Source organism: Amblyraja radiata, chromosome 30, assembly GCF_010909765.2.
Source record: "Amblyraja radiata isolate CabotCenter1 chromosome 30, sAmbRad1.1.pri, whole genome shotgun sequence".
Lineage (NCBI taxonomy): Eukaryota > Metazoa > Chordata > Chondrichthyes > Rajiformes > Rajidae > Amblyraja > Amblyraja radiata.
The window spans coordinates 28,616,470-28,636,502 of record NC_045985.1 but is presented as its reverse complement, the minus strand read 5'-3'; the positions used below and the strand labels follow the sequence as shown (position 1 = coordinate 28,636,502).

Genomic DNA, 20,033 nt, shown 5'->3' with positions numbered 1-20,033 from the left:
GGGAGTAGGGGATGGATTCCTTACAGTTTAGCAGTAAATTTACGTAGCCATTCTGAGAAGATTCATCAGCATGTCAACAAGGATTGTGTGAAACTTCTACGGTTGTGGTGGGGAAAGTATTCTGACGGGATGCATGACAGCCTGGTATGGCAAGTGCTCAACCGCCTGGCCCCGCAGAGAGTGGTGAACAGTCCAGTCCATCACGGGCTCCTCATTTCAGGGCATCTAGTCCATCATCACCGGCACCAGCCCAGTCCGCAGGTTGCGGGGAGGATGCGAGTTACTGTGGGCCTAGTGGCGGACCTACATTTTTGGGGCCCTGAAGATTGAACTGTTATGGGGGCCCCTTCACAACCAGCAACAAGGTCTGGGTAACCACTGTTATCTTATTCAATGGGGTTGTCCCATGCTAGATCACCACAAATTTTAATTTCTGTCATAAAATGTTAATAGTGTTTTAAATTAGTTATAATAATTTTATCTATATTACTAAAAGTCTGATCTTGACCACTTCCTGTAGTTCTGTATATTGATTTTAGAAAAAACGCTGCCACTTATGGCCGTGATTGTTGGCCATCGTACTCAGAGCCCCCCTCCGCTGTGCAGAACAAGAGGATTTTTCCCATCAATGAAAAATAAAAGAGTTATTAGAGTTTAAAAAACGTTGAGATTCTCTCTCCTGAAGGCCATGCCCCTTCCGGAGGGACTATAAAACCCGGAAGTGTTGAGGTGCCTCAGTTCTCTGCAAGATGGGTCACAATTCTCAGTCTGAGCTGTGAATAACACTGAACACATGTCGACTAAACTGTGCGTGGTTTTACTGACCTATCAGTGCCCTTAATGTGGTTTGAAAATGTATTTTGAAAGTGCAAAAGTGTGTTTTGGATTGAAAGTGCTAAAGCTGTGTTGCCTTTGGTTTTGAAAGCGCTAAAACAAGCTGCCTTGCTTTGGTTTTGAAAGTGCTAAAGCCAGCTGCCTTGCCTTTGATTTTGAAAGCACAAAAGCTGCCTTGCCTAATTAGAGCTGCCTTGCCTTCTATATAATTAAAAGTCTAATCTTGATTTTAGAAAGAACGCTACCACGTACGGCTGCGATTTTTGGCCATCTTACTCAGAGTCCCCCTCCGCTCATCAGGTGCCGAGGATTTTTCTCATCGATGAAAACTAAAAGAGTAATTAGCGTTTTAAAAATGTTGAGATTTTCTCTCCTGAAGGCCAAGCCCCTTCCGGAGGGACTATAAAACCCGGAAGTGTGGAGGTGCCTCAGTTCTCTGCAAAATGGGGGAGGCGAGAGATCCCAATTCTCAGGCTGAGCTGTGAATAACACTGAACACACGTCTACTAAACTGTGAGTGGTTTTACTGACCTGTCAGTGCCCCGTTCTTGCTATCTCCCCGTATCTCTTCACTGCGCAATCTTTAAGAGCTCTATCTCTCTCTTGATAACCTCCAGAGAAATGGCCCCAAGCGAAATATGACGAATTATGACAAATTGACCAGGGAGTTACGGAGGGAGCGGTCTCTGCGGAAAGCAGACAGGGGAGGAGATGGGAAGATGTAGATGAAGTGGTGGGATCATGTTGGAAGTGGCAAAAATGTCAGAGGATTATTTGTTGTATGCGACAGCTGGTAGGGTGGTAGGTGAGGACAAGGGGGACTCTGCATATTGTTACGAGTGGGGGGGGGGGGGGATGGGGAGTCAGAGCACAGTCACGGGGTATAGAGAGACCCTGGTGAGAGCCTCATCTATAGTAGAAGAGGGGAACCCCCATTCCCTGAAGAATGAGGACACCTCCAGTGCCCTAGTTTGGAACACCTCATCTTGGGTGCAGATGCGGCGTAGACGGAGGAATTGGGAGTAGGGGATGGAGTCCATACAGGAAGTATGGTGGGAAGAAGTATAGTCCAAATAGCCATGGGAGTCAGTGGATGTCGGTCAGTAGTCTATCACCTGCGATGGAGGTGGCCCCTGGTTCTGGACTCTCCCAGTAATGGAAACAAGCTTCCTGCCTCAAGCATGTCCAAACCATTAATAATCTTATGTTTCAATAAATGGCCTCATACAGCTAAAAATCTTTACAAAAACTATGTTACCGGAAATGTCTCTTTGCCCCGCACTGAGATGAGAATAAACGTTTCCACCCAGAGATGTGAATTAGTGGAATTGTCTGCTACAGACGGTAGTTGTCGCTCTCGTCTCCTTCAGCAGCTCCTCGACCTCCCCTCCCCCGAGCTCAGGCACCCACTTCCCCCTCACCTCACATACGCTCACTCAACCTCACCTACACCTCGACTAATCCCCTAGCCTCGACCTCACACGACGGCGACCCACTGGGCCCCACTTAGTCTGGTCTTCACTAAAACCCCAGCGTCACACAGTGGCCGCATCGTTCCCGCTCCCGCTCCCGGCCGTTGGCGGCGCCTCACGTGCGCGCACCCGCTCCAACCCGGGGGCGGGGCCTAGAGCGGAGAGCGGCGCAGGCGCATTGCCCGGGGGGGGGGGGCGGGACGCATGCGCGCTGGCGTTGAGCGGGAGCGAGGAGGCGATTAGTCGATTAGTCGGGGCGGGGATGATGTGTCAGGTGAAGATTAGTCGGGGCGGGGATGATGTTGATTCCGCATTAAATGGGAAGAATATCTGGACTAAAGTCGCTCTGGGGCCCCTGGGATTAGTGGCCCTGAAGCTGGAGCTGGATTAGTTCCACAGCAGGGATCGGTCAGGGAGGGGATGGAGGGGACGGGTGAGGGGTCCGGGCTTGTGCTACAAGGGGACGGGACGGTCAGGGATGGGGAGCGGCTCCCTGTTGCGGACAGCCCGGGTTACCCGGCCCCAACGCTCACCTTTGAGGTCCGGGCTCCCGTGCGACAGGTTCTTCCAAGCACTGAAACTCTGTTTAGTGATGGCGATGTTAGCCGTGATCCCCGCCTCTCCTCCCTGCATCGCGATGTGCTGGAACTCGGGGATCCGCGCCACCTCCTTCTTCAGCCCGAAGTCCATGTAGAGAACCTCATCGTCATCCACCAACAGGTCAAACTGCTTGGCGGGGCTGCCGTCCTGGACCACGTAGACCAGGAGATCCTCATGTTGGTCTGTGTGTGAGAAAAGCAGGTGGTGAGAGGGAGGAAATGAAGGGGAGGGGGAAGAGAGAGAGAAGATTGAGGGGGAGGGAGATGGAGGGGGGACGGAGTGGGATCGAGGGAGGAAGGGATGGGGGAGAGGAACGTAGGGGGAGCGAGGGAGGGGGAAGTGGCAGGAAGGGGGCGGGGAGAGGGGGAAGGCACGGAGGCGGTACAGATGGAAGGGTGGCTAAGGAGGGGGAGAGGGAGGGAGAAGGGGGGAGGAAAAGGAGGGGGAGAGGGAGGGAGAGACGGGGAAAGGGAGAGAGGGGAATGGTGGGAGCAAGGCAGGGGGAGTGGGAGGAGGGAAGCGGGAGATGGAGATGAAGGGGGAGGGAGGGATAGAGAGCGGAGGGAGGGGGAAGAGGGAGGGTAAGGGAGGGGCAGAGTGGAAGGGAGACGAGGGAGAGAGCGTGTAGGGAAGGAGGGGGAGGGAGAAGAGGGGGGGGGGGATTGGAGGGAGGGAGAGGGGGAGGAAGGAGGGGGAGAGGGAGGGTAGGTGAGCAGATGGAGGGGTGGAGAGGGAGGGTGGGAGAGGGAGCAAGGGGAAATGGGATAGGAAGGGAAGGTTGGGAGGGAGGATGAAGAGGGATAAAGGGAGGGGAAGAGCGGGAGTGAGGGAGGATGGGGGGATGATGTTGGGAAGGGGAGAGGGAGGTAGGGAGATTAAAGAGTGGAGAGAATGAGGGGGTGGGTGCGAGGGGAAGAGGGAGGGGAGATGTAATGGTAAGAGGGAGGGTGGAGAGAGGGATGGGGCAAGGGAGGGAGGGGAAGAGGAGAGTGAGGGAGGGGGAGGAGAGGGAGAGGGAAGGAGGTGTGAGGGATGGGGGAGAGAGTAGGGATTAGGAGAGGCGGGGAGGGGAAAGGGAGGAGAGTGGGTAGGGATGGAGAGGGTAAGAGGGGGAGGATGTGAGGTAATGGAAGTAGGGGGAGAGAGGGAGCGGTGGATGGAGAAAGGAGCGGGATGGATGGGGGGAGGGGAGAGAGTGAGGAGGAGCAGGGGGAGTGAGGGGGGAGAGGGGGGAGATGTAGGGAGGGTGAGCAGGTGGAGAGGGAGGGAAGGAATTTCAGGGAGAGGCAGAGAGGGGGGTCAGCGGGTGAAAGGGAGGGAAGGAGGAGGGAGGAACGGTATGAGGGTTAGAGAGGGAGAGAAGGAGGGAGGGGTGGAAGCGGGGAGAGGGAGAAGGAGGAACGAGGGGAGGTGGAGGTTGGAGGAGGATGGATTGAGGGCAAGAATTGGGAGGGGGGAATGGAGGATTGGGAGGGAGGGAGGTGGGAAGAAGGGTAGTGAGGGTGAGAGGGAAGAGGCGAGGCAGGGTGGGTGAACGGAAGGGGGAGAGGGAGGGTGGGAGAGGAAGAGAAAGGATGTGGTGAGAGGGGGGCCAGAGGCACTGTGGTGGAGAGGGAGGAGGTAGAGAGAGGGGGGGGGAGGGAGGCAGGGTAGGGAAGGAATGGGAGGGGGGCAGGGAGAGGGATGGAGGTGGAATGGGAGGAAGGGGAGCGGGGGAGAGAGAGACAGAAGGGGGAAGATGGAGGGAGGGGAGGAGATAGAGGGAGAGAGTAACAGTGTGATGGGGAGAGGGAGAAGGAGGGGGAAGAGAGCTGGAGAGAGGGAGGCAGGGGGGAGGGTGAGAAGGAGGGAGGAAGGTCTAGAGGGAGGCTGGGGGAGAGCAAGGAAGGGGAGGAGGACGGAGGAAGGGAGAGGGGGATAGGGCGGGAGAGACTAGTGGGAGGAAGAAGAGGATGGATGGAGGGAAATAGGTTGGAAGGGTTGGAGTTGGTCAGAGGAATAAGAGGGGTACAGACGGAGAGGAGGGAGGAAGTGGAGCGGAGAGAGGATGGAGAGGGGGGGAGGGAAGGAAGGGGTGTGAGCAAATGAAGGAGGGGAGTGGGGTAGAGGGAGAAGGGAGGGGGGATAGGAAAGGAGGGGAGATTGGGAGGGAGAGGGAGAGTGGACGAATGAGGGAGGAGGAAAGTGGAGTAGGGGGGGAGGGGGAAATGGAGAGAGGGGTAGTGTGGGAGGTGTAGAGCGAGAGGGATGGAGTGGTGGGGAGAGGGTGGGTAGTCGGGGAGAGGGGGAGGGAGGGAGGCACGAGAGAGGGAGTGGTAGAGGGAGGGGGTAGATGGAGGGGAGGGAATGAGGGTAGGAGGGAGAGAAAGGGAGGGAATGGATGGGGAGAGGGAGAGGAAGAGATGGGGGAACGAGGGAAGAGATAGGAAGAAGGGAGGGGTTGAGGGAGGGCGAAGAAGGGATAGGGTGGTGAGTGATTGGGGGAGGGGGAGCAGGTGGAGAGCGGGGTAAGGGTGTTGGGGAGAGGGAGGGTGGCGGGGTGGGTGGGAGGGGGAGAGGGAGGGAGGGGGAAGAGTGAGCTGTAGTGAGAGGGAGGGAGGGGGTAGGTTGGGAGGGGTAGTGAGAGAGGGAGGTGAAAAGGGGGAGAGACAATAGGAGGGGGATGATAGAGGGAGTGAGTAATGGTGTGAGGGAGCGAGGGGGAGAAGGGAGCAGGGAAGAGGAAGGCAGGGGTGGAAGAGGGAAGGGATGAGGAGTGAGTGAGATGGAGAGGGAGGCAGGGGGGAGATGAAGGGAGGGGGGTGGGAGAAGATGGGGAGAGGGTAGAGGGAGGGGTGTGAAGGGAAGGGGAGGATGGATGGATGGAGGGGAAGAAGTGGGAGGGGGTTCAGTTGGGTGGAGGAGATGGAGGGGTATGGATGGAGAGGGGAGGTGTAGGGGGGAGGGAAGTGAGGGTGAGAGGCATGGTGGGAGTAGATGGGAGGGTGGATGGAGAGGGAGTGAGGGACAGGGGAAAAGGGGTGCAAGAGGGGAAGGAATGAGGAGGGGAGGGTGCTAGGGGGGATAGGGAGGTACTGGGATGGAGAAGGGAGAGATGGAGGTAGGGAGTGTGGGAGGGAGATGTAGGCATAAGAGGTTGTAGAGGGAGGGATGGGGAGAGGAAGGAGGGAGGAGGAAACAGATGGAAGGCTGGAGAGGGTGGATATTGAGGGGGAAGAGGAAGGGATGGAGGGGGGTGAGAGATGGAGGAGGGAGGGAGAGAGGAAGGTGGTGAGTGGGAGTGTATGAGGGCAGAGAGGGAGGGGAGCAGATGGGGAGGGAATGGGTGGGTGAAGGTGGCAGAGGGAGAGGGAAGACGGGGAGGGACGGAGGTGGAGATGTAGGGAGGGGGACTGGGAGGGGGTGGGGAGAGGGAGAGGGAATGAGGTGGGGAGAGGGAGGGGGTGGGGGGGAAGCAGATGATGGCGAGGGGGGTGGGAGATGGAGGGTGGGAGGGGACGGGTAGGGAGGAGTAGGAGTAGGTGAAGGGGAGGGATGGGTGGGGTGGTGGAGGGAGAGATGGGACGGAAGCAGGAGTGAAGGGGACATGGGGGTGAAGAGGGAGCAGGGAGAGGTGAGGGAGGGGGAGAAGATGGTAGAGGGAGGATAGAAAAATAGGTGTAGGAGTAGGCCTACCCATTATTTTTAAACGGTGACCCCTGGTTTTTTTTTAGAAACATGGAAAATAGGTGCAAGAGGAGGCCATTCGGCCCTTCGAGCCAGCACTGCCATTCATTGTGATCATGGCAGATCGTCCCCAATCAATAACCCGTGCCTGCCTTCTCCCCATTATTGATGCCGTACACTACATATCATTGCTGTAAAATCTCTGAAGTTTACATTTGTCGTCGCTACCTGCGCTTTGCCTCTGAAACCATCAACGGTACAAATTAAAAGGCTGAAGGTCCTGTTTTGGTGAGAAATTCATTGTAAGTTTTCCAGTATCATCACTCTCTAAATATATATACACCGTAGCGGACAGGAAGGCACTACAATGGGTGGTGAAAACCGCTCAGTACATCATCGGTGCCCCGCTCCCTGCCATGGATGCCCTCCACAGAAAACGGTGTCTGAGACAGGCCGGGAAGCTCATCAAAGACCCCTCCCACCCCAACCATGGACTGTTTGCCCTCCTCCCATCCGGGAGGCGGTACAGGATCCTCAGGTCTCGTACTAGTAGGATGAGGAACAGCTTCTACAACAACACTATCACATTGCTGAACTTGGAGTCCCGCCGATAGATTTCTCCAGTCTCTCTGTCCACATTGTTTGCTTATTCTGTATTTTTATTTCTATATTGTACTATTACTACGGACTGACGCTAAACTGCATTTCGTTGTACCCATACTTGTATTTATGCAATCACATTAAAGTTGAATTGAATTGAATATACTTCATTTAGAACTCCCAACAGTTTACAGTCAACCTGTTTGCAATTATTTAGTTCATGGTTTAAATGTAAATAGGTGAAAATTAAAAAAATATTTGCAGACATCTTGCCTTTCCTAGAAATAAGCTTGAAAGCTCATTTCTGGACTCCCCCAACATCAGGGACATTTTCCTGTATCTAGCCTGTGCAATCCCTTAAGAATCCCTTAAGAATTGTATATGTTTCTGCAAGATACCCTCTCATCCTCCATAATTCTAGTGAATATGTCAGTCCCGCCATCATGGGATTGTACCTCATTAACCTACACTGCACGCCCTCATAAGCAATAATGTCCTTCCTCAAATTAGGAGACAAAAACTGCACACAATACTCCAGGTGTGGTCTCACCAGGGCCCTGTGCAACTACAGAAGGACCTCCATGTAATTAGCTTTCTTCACTGCTTGCTGTACCTGCATGCTTACTTTCAGTGATTGATGTCCAAGTCACCCTGCAGCCTCATAGCATCCTCCTCGCAGCTCACACTGCCACCCAGCTTTATGTCTTCCGCAAACTTGGAGATGTTACATTTAATTCCTTTGTCTAAATCGTTAATATATATTGTAAATAACTGGGATTTCAGCACTGAGACTTGTGGCACCCATATAACCATATAACAATTACAGCACGGAAACATGCCATCTCGGCCCTACAAGTCCGTGCCGAACAACTTTTTTTCCCTTAGTCCCACCTGCCTGCACTCATACCATAACCCTCCATTCCATTCTCATTCATATGTCTATCCAATTTATTTTTAAATGATACCAACGAACCTGCCTCCACCACTTCCACTGGAAGCTCATTCCACACCGCTACCATTCTCTGAGTAAAGAAGTTCCCCCTCATGTTACCCCTAAACTTCTGTCCCTTAATTCTGAAGTCATGTCCTCTTGTTTGAATCTTCCCTATTCTCAAAGGAAAAAGCTTGTCCACATCAACTCTGTCTATCCCTCTCATCATTTTAAAGACCTCTATCAAGTCCCCCTTAACCTTCTGCGCTCCAGAGAATAAAGACCTAACTTATTCAACCTTTCTCTGTAACTTAGTTGTTGAAACCCAGGCAACATTCAAGTAAATCTCCTCTGTACTCTCTCTATTCACCCCACTAGTCATTGCCTGCCATTCTGAAAATGACTTGTTAATTTGAACTCATTGCTTCCTGTCTGCTAACCAGTTCTCTATCCATGTCAAAACTCTAACCCCAATACCATGTGCTGCAATTTTGCACACTAATCTCAAATGCTTTTTGAAAGTCCAGGTACACTACATCCACTGGCTCTCCCTTATCCATTCTACTTACATCCTCAAATAATTCCAGAAGATTAGTCAAGCATGATTTCCCATTCATAAATCCATATTGACTTTGACCGATCCTGACACTGCTTTCCAAGTACGCTGCTTTCACATCTTTAATAAATGACTCCAGCATCTTCCTCACTACTGATGTAAGGCTAACTGGTCAATACAATACAATATTAATTACATTACATGTCATTTGAACCTCAGTGAGGATCAAACAAAACTCTGTTTCCACAGCCATACAAACAAAGACAATTTCCTACAGACATACACACAATTCAATTTACAGAAACATCCATCACAGTGAACCTCTTCACTGTGATGGAAGGCAAAGTCTTTTCTCTCCCCTGTTCTCCATTTTCCCCCCGATGTTGAAGCCCCAGGCAGGCGATGTTAAGTCCCACGGCCATTTTTGGCCGCGCCGGGCGATGTACGGCTCCGCTCCCGGTCTAAATGCCACAAAGTTGGAGCCCCCGGCGGGCGCTGGAATGTCCCGCGGCCATTAAGCCGCGCCGGGCGATGTACGGCCCCGCTCCGGGTCGTTCCAAACCCGCGACACGGGCTGGAGAAGTTGCGTTGCGGGAGCTCCGGAAAGCGGTCTCCACCCGGACCCGCGAGCTCCCGATATCCTGACAGTCCACAGAAGCTGCATTTCTGTGGCCTCCGAGCTCCAGAGTCGGGCCGCAGCAGCAAGCCACCACCGCTCCCCACGCTCCGAGGCTGGCTAGCCCCACGATGGTAAGTCCGCAGCTCCGCAAGCTCCGTGACTGGAGCCTCCAGGTCGTTCCAGCTGGAGGCCACTCCACGGTGCTAGGCCCCAACGACAACGGAGACCCGACAGGGAAAAGGTCGGGTCTCCTGTATAGGGAAGAGATTTTTTTTAAGTCCCCCAGCCCCCCACATATACACAGTTAAAAACACTATTAAAAACACGAACAACTACATTTAACTAGACATAAAAAAATTTAAAAGACAGACATGTGAGTCGCACCGCCGCTCAATAATAAAATAGTAAGATTAAACGAGAACTTACTAGTTTGAAGTTTGATCTTTATTTTATGAGGAGTTACGATGAGGGACTACGTGAAGAAGACCCCGTCCAGCCGCACACGCATCAATCTTCAAAGCAGTGGTGTGAAATCACAAATAATAGTGACTGAAGTATAATAGTAAGATGTGAAAACTAGAACTACCAGATGACCTTTATGAGGGGTAGGGGCGGAGGGCACGTAATCCCTCATCGTAACTCATAAAATAAAGATCAAACTTCAAACTGGTAAGTTCTCGTTTAATCTTACTATTTTACTTCGGAGTCACGTGAGTGACTACATGAAGATTTTAAAGTTCTGTGATTTCAAGCCGTAGATTCAAATCCAGGCGTCTCACTGCACTGATTGAATCTGAATGAGTAAAGTAATCAACAATGCATAACCATAACATTGATGCAAACAGTTAATGGTTTATTTATCACAACAAAAACAATAGTAACCTCTCTATCCCAGGGGGAAACTTAAAACTTAATCCAAAACAGCACCACCAAATATCCCAGGTTTTGTAATCGCCTTATTGTAATACTTGTGAAACATCCGTTCACTTGCCCATCCTGCGGCCGCGAGGATATGGTTTATTAGGACGTCCAAATCCCTGGCCGCCGATGTTGATGCAGCCCTGGTGGAATGAGATTTAAATTTGTCAGTATCAATACCTGCATCAACCAGCATCTGCTTTAGCCAGCTTGAGATAGTCTGAACACTTTCTTATGCGGCTTCTTATGGCTGATAAAGAATGCTGATTCTTCCCCTCTTAAGATTCTGGTGGCTTCAATGTAACATCATAAATGTGACACTACACATAGACGTGGATCTGTAGGATATACTGAAAAAATCAACTTACACCCTGTGACCTGTTTGAGCAAATCATAGACATAGAACGTAATGGCAGCTATTTCCATCCTGTCTATTCGTAGTTTCTGCAATGTCTGAACTCTGTGCTGAAACCAGTGTCATGAGCATGACTACCTTCATGGTAACTTTGGCCAAAGACAGCTGAAATAGGAGTCCATTGACGAAGGAGCATCAGCAAATCCCTTATATTCCAGATTACTGTATACCTGGGTCTAGGAGGCTTGGAATTGAAAATTGGGGGACACTCGGGCTTCCGCTGTAGCCCGAGTGTCCCCCACAATCAAAATATCATCCAAATAGGCCATTACCAAATGGCCCTGAGCTCTTAGTAGTGCTAAGACTGGTTTTAACAATTTGGTAAATAATCTAGGACCTGAGGTTAACACATTAGGCAATGCTTTAAATTGCCATTATTGACTCATCCAGCTAAATTTTAAATATCTCCGATCATTACCATGCACAGGCACAGAGTAATATGCATCGTGAAGATCTATGCTAGCCATATAGCATTTTCTCGAAATTAGCTGTATAGCATTGGCAAATGTCTCAATTTTTGAATGTTTATACTGTACAAAGGGGTTAAGACTCGTCAGATCGAGAATGATTCTACACCCACCATCCTTTTTTGCTCTAGGAAAAATACTTGACACAAATTGGTGGCGTTGGCGAACTGACTTCTCAATTACCCCTTTTTTACACAATTTTTCAAGTTCTGACTGAATCTCCTTATTCTCTTCTTGTGAGAAAATACGTGTCCGGCTTGAAACATGCTGAGTAGGGGGACCCAAATTTGGGTAGAATTCAATTCTAAACCCCACTATACTGCACAGTATAAATGCATCAGATGTTATTTCTTGCCATTCTTTTAGGAAGAAATGTAACCTCCCTCCAACTTGTAAGTGTGAAACACTTAATATGTTTCTATCAGGACCAGACCCAACTACCTCGGGGTTTGCTGGTGAAAAATGTTGTTCCCTGCTCCTAGTGGGAAAACTGTAACCTCCACGTGTCCCAGGAGCAGTGCGGCAATAACGCATATACGGGAAAGACCGACTTGTTCCTTCCCCGGCCCCAGTCACCCCACGTCGGTAGGGAAACTGCCTTCGAATTGATCTGCCGAGCACCGGTAGCTTCATCATCCCCACGGTTTTTGACTCTTCATTCAGGTCTTTTACCCTTTTGGCCAGATCCTCTCCAAAAAGCAGATTAGGTAATTGAATATTAGTTGGTTTACAGAACCCCGCAAACTTAGGGTGTATGTTAGGCCTTATAGCACTTTTATGAATACGGTTTATTTCAAAGTGCGCACTACACATGCGTGCTAAGGCATCCTGTTGTGATACTGACACGTGCTCCTCATCCAAGCCTCTGGCGAAAGCCGTAATGCCTGATCCCAGCAACTTCAGTACCCGCTGTAATTTCATTTCTTGTGTGCGTACTGCAATGCCCAAATAGCCCCATATTACATTACTAGCTGCTGGGACTGCTAAAAGTGCACAATTCTGCGGGATTTCATATTTTTTGACAGCCTCGTCCATAGTGAGTTCCTGGAGCTGATGGGAGAGCAAGTAATTTATTGTCATTGCCAATTCATCCCCCAATGGTTCCCCAGTTAGTCTGGGAATGGCAAACTTTTGGGCCAGGCCTGGTATTTTATGCTCTGTTATTGGGCTCTAGTCCTCATATGATTCGTCATCTGAATCTTGTTGACCCGTGAAATAATCCCCCTCATGGTGAGGGCGATGTGGTATCCCTGCTTCAGGTGCTCTCCCGTAGGCCAACGCATAGGAAACACTCTTATGGGCGCTCCCCGCGCGGGCTCTCACGTAGGCCCACGCATAGGCAGCCCTCTTTCAGGCGCTGCTGGCGCTGGCTGTCCTGTAGGCCAACGCCTAGCCTGACCTTTTTCAGGCGCTGCCTGCGCTGGCTCTCCCGTAGGCCAACGCGGACTGTACTCCACCTGGAGTGGGTCCTGACAAATAATTTTTTCCATGAGGCATTCTAAATTTGTGACCCAAGCAGACATAATGTCTGCCTGAGGAGGGGAACCCTCTGGGTCTGACTCCTCAGAGTCCACTGACCGAACAGACATTTTGCTGGCCTTGCGACCCAACGGCGTTGCGACGGTGCTTTCAATGGCTTCTGCATTCTGCAATGCTACTTCTGCATTCGATGGCCTCGCTGCCACCGACTAGTTAAGCGGGCGCCCACTACTCGCAGACCCGCGGTCTACCCGAGTTTTGCTTGCGGTACGCCTCCCCTTTCCTTTACGCACTTTCTCCATTATAAACTTGTATCATACAAACTACAAGTCTATTCCCCGAAGAAAGCGACCTGTAGTAAAGTGAAAGCACTTACCTTCAGGCTTTTTAAAACTTACCGCTGGAGGAGCTCTGCCCCTCTACAACCGGTTGCTGCGCAATGCGTCTGACGTTATGACGCGTGTGCAGCTGGACGGGGTCTTCTTCACGTAGTCACTCACGTGACTCCGAAGTAAAATTCCCCATTTTCTCTCTCCTGAACGTCTTCGGAGTGTGGGAGGAAACCGAAGATCTTGAAAAATTAAACACGCAGGTCAGGGGGAGAACATACAAACTCCGTACAGACAGCACCCGTAATCAGGATCGAACCCGAGTCTCTGACGCTGCATTTGCTGTAAGGCAGCAACTCTACCGCTGCGCCACCGTGCCACACGTTAGTCCCTGCCTTCAGTCCCAACAGTTTACCTAAGACCATTAGACAAGGTGGTCCAGCAGTAGAGTTGGTGCCCTACAGTGAATGCAGCGCCGGAGACCCTGGTTCGATCCCGACTATGGGTTCTGTCTGTACGTGGTTTGTACGTTCTCACCGTGACCTGCATGGGTTTTCTCCGAGATCTTCGATTTCCTCCTACACTCCAAAGAAGTACAGGTTTGTAAATTAATTGGCTTGGTAAATGTAAAATTGTCCCAAGAGGGTGTAGGATGGTGTTAATGTGCGGGGATTGCTGGTCGGCACGGACCCAGTGGGCCGAAGGGCCTGTTTCTATGCTCTATCTCTAAACTAAACTAAACTAAACTAAACCATTTCCTGACTAATGTGAATTTACTCCAGTTCCTCCCTCCCACTAGATCCTCGGTCCCCTAGTATTTCTGGGCGATTGTTTGTGTCTTCCTTAGTGAAGACAGAACCAAAGTATTTATTTAACTGGCCTACCATTTCCTTGTTTCTTATTATAAATTCACCTGTTTCTGACTGTAAGGGACCTACATTTGTCATCACAAATCTTTTCCTTTTTACATATCTATAGAAACTTTTACAGTCAGTTTTTATATTCCCTGCAAGCTTTCTTTCATACTCTATTTCCCTCTCTTAATTAACCCCTTTGCCCTCCTCTGTTGAATTCTAAATCTCTCCCAGTCCTCTGGTTTGGGGAGTGGGGGAGTGGGAGAGTGGTAGTGGAGGGAGTGGAGGTAGAGGGACAAGAGAGTGTGTAGGGGTGGGGAGAAGGGGGGCTGAGGGGAGGGGAGGAGTGCAGGAGGGGGTGGAGGGGTGTGGTAAGGTGGTGTGGAAGTGGGGAGTGAGGAGAGGGTGTTCGGGAGTAGAGGGAATACAGGGGAAAGGGGGTAGGAATATGGGTAGGGCAGGCAGTAGGGTAAAGAGAGAATGGAGAAGGGGAGGGCCGAGTAGGGGGGGCAGGAGGGTAAAGGAAGGTGAGGTGGGTAGTTGATGGGGGAGTGATAGAGTGAGGGGGAAGAGGGTGAGAGGGGAGGGGGGTAAATGAGGAGGGAGTGAGTGACGGAGCAAGAGTGGAGAGGTGGGGCAGTAAGGGGGGGGGGGGGAGGGGGGAGTGATATGGGGAGAGGGGAGGGGTGAGAGGGACAAAGGGGAGAGGAGGTGAGAGGGGAGGAGAAGGGAGGTGGCAAGAGGGAGGAAGGAGGTGGGAAGTGCAAGTGCTGCAATGAGGTACATTGGAAGATCCTAAGCTTACGAGAGGGACATTCAGTAGCGGAAAAGTTATTCCTGAATCGAGTGATACGTACTTTCAAGCTTTTGTTCTTAAGTTGAAGGAGCAGAATTAGGCCATTCGGCCCATCAAGCCTACTCCGCCATTCAATCATGGCTGATATATCTTTCCCTCTCAACCCCACTCTCATACCTTTTCCACACAATCACTGATCAATCTCTACCTTAAAAGTATCCATTAACGGCCCCCACAGCCGTCTGTGGCAAAGAATTCCACAGATTCACCAAAGACTAAAGCGGTATGTGCTCGAAGGGCCAAACGGCCTCCTCCTGCACCTATGTTCTGTGTTTCTATGATATATTCTGTCTGATGGGAGAGGGGAGAAGAGGGAACAACAGTGTGAGTGTTTCTTGATTTTGTTGGCTGCTTTCCCGAGACAGCATGAATTGTAAATGGTGTTGATGGGGGTGGAGGTGGGTGTTGAAAGGCTGGGCTTTATTCACGACTGTCTGCAATCATGGGCCAACAGTTGCCGTACCGAGCTGTAATGCATCCCAACACTGCATCTGTAGTATTGGTGAGTTATTGTGGACATGCCAAAAATCTTTCATTTTCTGAGCAAGTATGTAGTATGAGGAATTTGGTGTACATTCTTGGCTGTGGGTTGGTCTAGGACAAATTGTTGGTGATATTTACGTCTAGGCTCCTGAAACTCTCAACCATCTCCACTTCAGCACCATTGATGTGGCGGGGCCATGCTTCACAGGTTATAGGAGTAGAATTAGGCCATTCGGTCCATCGAGTCTACTCCACCATTCAATCGTGGCTGATCTCTGCCTCCTAATCCCATTTTCCTGCCTTCCCCCCCATAACCCTTAACTACCGTTCCTGAAGTCAATAACTGGCTCCTGCCTTGCTAACATCAAGGTAGGGTTTATTGTCTTGACACCATGTTACCAAGCTCTCTATCTCTTTCGTTACTCCATGATGTCATTGCTTGAGATCTGGCCCACTACAGAGGTGTCATCTGCAAACTTGTAAGTTGGAACCAGATTTGGCACAGTCGTGAATGAATAAGGACTCTGTTAAGGGGCGAGATCACATCCTTGCAGAGCAGAAGTGTTGAGCATTATTGTGTGGGATCCTCACTATGGATCCTGTGTAATGTTACAAATATGAATATGATTTAGAGGACCAGAGGCCATAGCCTCAGAATAAAAGGACATTGCTTTAGGAAGGAGGAAGAGAATTTTTTTAGTCAGGGTGGTGAATCTGTGGAATTCATTATCACGATCAGCTGAGCCATGTCAATTGAACTTTTTAAGGTGGAGATGGACAGATTCTTGATTAGTACAGGGGTCAGGCATTATGGTGAGAAGGCAGGAGAATGGGGTTGAGAGGGAACAATACATCAGCCGCCATTAAATTACTTAAGTAGACTTGATGGGCCGAATGGCCTAATTCTCCTCCTAGAACTTATGAACATAATTTAATATTTATGCTTGTTGTTATTAAACCCAAGTTCCACAATATTAAACCCAGAATAGTAAAAAAAATGAATCCCTTAACTGGGTTTCACCTGATGGGTGACCACCAGGAAAGGGAGTAGGCAGAGAGGGCCATTCCCCTCCACCACTGATATGCCCCTTTGCATGCTGTTGTGGAGGAAGGATTGGCCGGGGGTGAGCAGCAACTGTGGTCTGGTCTGCAGTGTCAGGCCTGGCTCTGAGGCAGGGAAGGGAACAGTCAGACAGAACCATCGTGATAGAAGACTCATTAGTTAGGGGTACGGACAGGAGATTCAGTGGCAGCAAACAGGACTCAGGGGTGGCATGTTGCCTCTCCAGTGCCAGTTTTAATCAAAGGAACTGCAGATGCTGGTTAGACACAAAGTGCTGGAGTAACTCAGCGGGACAGGCAGCACCTTCAGGCCCAACCCAAAACATCACCTATACACTTTCACCAAAGATGCTGCCTGATCTGCCGAGTTACTAAGAATTTTGTGTCTATTCATAAGTTTTAAGATTGTTTTGAATAGGGAGAGGGCTGGACCTTGTGGGAATGTATTAAACTGGAGAAAGACAAACTACAAACTCCTGGTGTCCTGGGCATCCTCCATTGTCAGAGTGAGGCCCAGCGCAAATTGGAGGAACAGCATTTCATATTTTGCTTGAGTAGCTTACTGGTATGAACATTGACTTCTCTAACTTCAAATAGCCCTTACTTCCCCCCTCCCCCTTCCCAGTTCTCCCACCAGGTTTACTGTCTCCGACTACATTATATCTCTGTCCCGCCCACTCCCCTGACATCAGTCTGAGGAAGGGTCTCGACCCGAAACGTCACCCATTGCCTGGCCCGCTGAGTTACTCCAGCATTTTGTGCTTGGAGTCTGGGGATGTAGGAGAGGTAATAAATGAATACTTTGCATCAATTTTCTCCAAGGTGAAGGAAATGTAGGACAGTGAGATCAGTGTGGAGCAAAGACACACACACTGATATTGAACATTAATAAGCTGCAACATTGAACTGATCAACCCAAATATTAAACAGAATAAATACTGACTTTAAAATATATATATACACAGATATTAAACTATGATCCTAATGGTGAACAATTATAAATCCATTCTTCAGACTGATTGTAGTGGAGAGAGAAAGCTGAAAAACGGGTGGGGCAGGACAAAACCTGTCAAAGTGAGCGGTGGATACAGGTGCTGGGGGTGGTTGCCATATGAATGAAGGAGTCAAACAAATGTCAAAGGAGAGGAGTGAAATGTAAAGCCAGAGGGCGGGATATGAGTGGAATGGGGTTAGGGGGAAGAGAAACAGGGGGATAAAATGAAAATTGGTGATTCGAGAATGGGAGCTGAATGTACAAGGAAGGTGAAAGTAGCCCGATGACTGGGGTGGTGTGAATGGGAGGGGTTAGGCAAAATGGTGGGGTTACTGTGTGTGTGTGTGTGGGGGGGGGGGGGGGGGGTATTATATGAAATTGGAGAATTCAATGTTCATACCGTTGGGTTGTAAGCTACCCAAGCAGAATATTAGGTACTGTTCTAATGTGTATGTTGCTTCACTCCAGCAATGGAGGAGGCCCAGGACAGAAAGATCAGTGTGGGAATGGGTAGGGGAGTCATAACAGTTAGCAACTGGGAGTTCCTGCCGGCCTTGGCAGATCGAGTGCAAGTGTTCAGCAAAATGGTTGCCTGGTCTATGCTTGGCTTTGCCGATGCAAAGGAGGTTACACCGGGAGCACTGATTGTAATAGACGCGGTTTGAGGAGGTGCTCGTCAACCTCTGTCTCAACTGGAAGGGCTGCTGTGGTCCCTGGATGGAGTCGAGAGTGGAGGTAGAGGGCTAAGTGATACTTATCCGGCGGTTAATGGGGATAATGACTTATCCTGGAGAGTGGGTGGGAAGGAATGAGTGATCCAAGGAGTTGCCGAGGGAGCGGTCTCGGTAGAAAGCAGAAATGGGTGGCGATCGGAATATGTGACTGGGCATTGGATCATGTTGAAGGCAGTGGGGATGTTGGAGAATGATTTGTTGGATATGGAGCCAGTGGCATGAAAGGCGTGGTCCCGGGGAACTCTATATTTGTGTTTAAGAAAGAACTGCAGATGCTGGAAAATCGAAGGTACAGAAAAGTGCTGGAGAAACTCAGCGGGTGCAGCAGCATCTATGGAGCGAAGGAAATAGGCAACGTTTCGGGCCGAAACCCTTCTTCAGGTATTTTATATCTGGGGGGAGCAAAGAGCTGAACAATGGGGCTCATACGAACTAGTGAGGCAGGATTTCCCATGATCAAACCTATGACGACTATTCCTATTCAACCTGCCTTTCCACATGAAGATAAAGTCTGTCACCAATAACTTGCAGATGTAAGACCGGGACAGGGCGAGATGCCAACGACTCTCCAGGTGGAAAAATATCCTCCTCAGATCCAATGCATCCTACCTACTATTCACCCTAAACACCGGCCAGCCAGTTTCTGGCAGTCAATGTAACCCCCTACCCCGACACCTCCTCAACCGACACACACACCACAGTCTCCACTTCAATTCACTCCCACCACTCCCAGGGTTTATCGGGCGGAAGAGATCTTCACCGACCCTCGCTGCCTCCCCGTCACCCCCCGGCTTTCTCCCCGCTCCCACTCCCATCCGGTCACAGACTGTTCCTTCACTCGGAACAGACGTCTCAAATTCCCTGGATCAATCCAGTACAATCTCAGACCAGCAACGTTTCCATATAAAGAGAGTGAGCTCGGGATTCTAGACACCGTGAGGGTTGTGTGACCCGGACTGTACTCGCCGAGAGACATCAACGAGGTGAGGGTTACTTCAGCGTTGTGAAAATAAGAGATCCTGAGACCCAGTTATAATAGAGAATGAAGGAACTGCACAAGCTGGGTCACCAAACAACACAACATGATGGAATCATTTAGCGAATCAGACACGATCACTAGAGAACATCAACAGGTGACATTTCGGACCGGGGACGCTTCTTCAGACTGAGTTTCTCCAATATGTTGTATCTTTATGCAGTTACAATAGACCCAAGTGAGATCAGAATTATTCTTGTGTACTCATTATAACACCAGCTAATCCCGAGAGTTCCGACGTCAATTTCTGTTAAATGTTACAATTGAATGACTTACATTCTCCAGCCCGGGCTCCGCATATTACAGCCATCGCTAACATAGACAAGTAAACAGCTCCCATGTTCGATCTCCCTTGTCCCACAATCGCGACGTCTCCTCGCCAGCACCAGCACCAGCACCAGCTCCGCTCAATGTGGCGCCGGTTTCTCTCTGAAGCCAGTTTCTATCTCACTCGCTTTCTGATGGATCTGTCTATAACTGACATGCGACTGAGGGCCGATGAGCCAATCACCAGCTGGGATTCGTACGCGACAGCAGTTTCCAGGTGAACTACACACAAACTTGCTCTGAATTTCACCAAGCCTTGAACTTGCGGCATTGAGGCAGGATTGTGCCGAGAGGAGGCGCTGCTGTCAGTGGAGATGATTCGCGGTGAAGATATTTGTTGACTGGCGTTGAACTGAATAGTTTATGCGTTTAGATTCACTTCCCCCTCCAGTCGCTGAGTTGTGAGCGAGAACCAGGTCTATTGTGTTTGTTCAACAGGTCGAGCAGCATCTATAGAGAAAGAAACAGTTTCAGGAGAGTCAAGAATGGTTAATTGTGGTCAATGTTGTGCAGTGTAGTTCAAGAGGCTGATTATTGTTGGGCAGAAGGTGCTCTTGAACCTGGAGCTCACGGGTCTCAGGCTCATGAACCCTTTACTGACCTGATGTCAGGTCAACATTAATGGAGAGAGAAACACAGAGTCAGAATCACAGAAGTAAAGAATGAGATACCTCAAGTGGAATAATTCAATATTGAGTCCAGAAGTCTGTAATTGCCCAGACAGAAGATGAGGCATTGATGCGTGTGTTGGGCCTGGCTGTAACAGTGTAGACACACACAGACAGAACGGTCAGGGTGGAG

At 50.1% G+C, this 20,033-nt stretch overlaps 1 protein-coding gene across 2 annotated transcripts in view; it reads right to left on the bottom strand.

The window, feature by feature from the left end:
- LOC116990219 (RLA class II histocompatibility antigen, DP alpha-1 chain-like) overlaps window positions 1-19,338 on the bottom strand; it is a 58,799-nt gene extending 39,461 nt beyond the window's left edge. For both annotated transcript variants that reach the window (XM_033047763.1, XM_033047764.1), the window contains exons 1-2: window positions 19,182-19,338; window positions 2,840-3,088 (exon numbers count right to left, since the gene is read on the bottom strand). In XM_033047763.1, coding sequence (XP_032903654.1) covers window positions 2,840-3,088; window positions 19,182-19,245 — 313 coding nt within the window. In that variant the 5' untranslated portion in view covers window positions 19,246-19,338. The remainder of the gene's footprint in view (window positions 1-2,839; window positions 3,089-19,181) is intronic.
- Window positions 19,339-20,033: the final 695 nt, after the last annotated feature.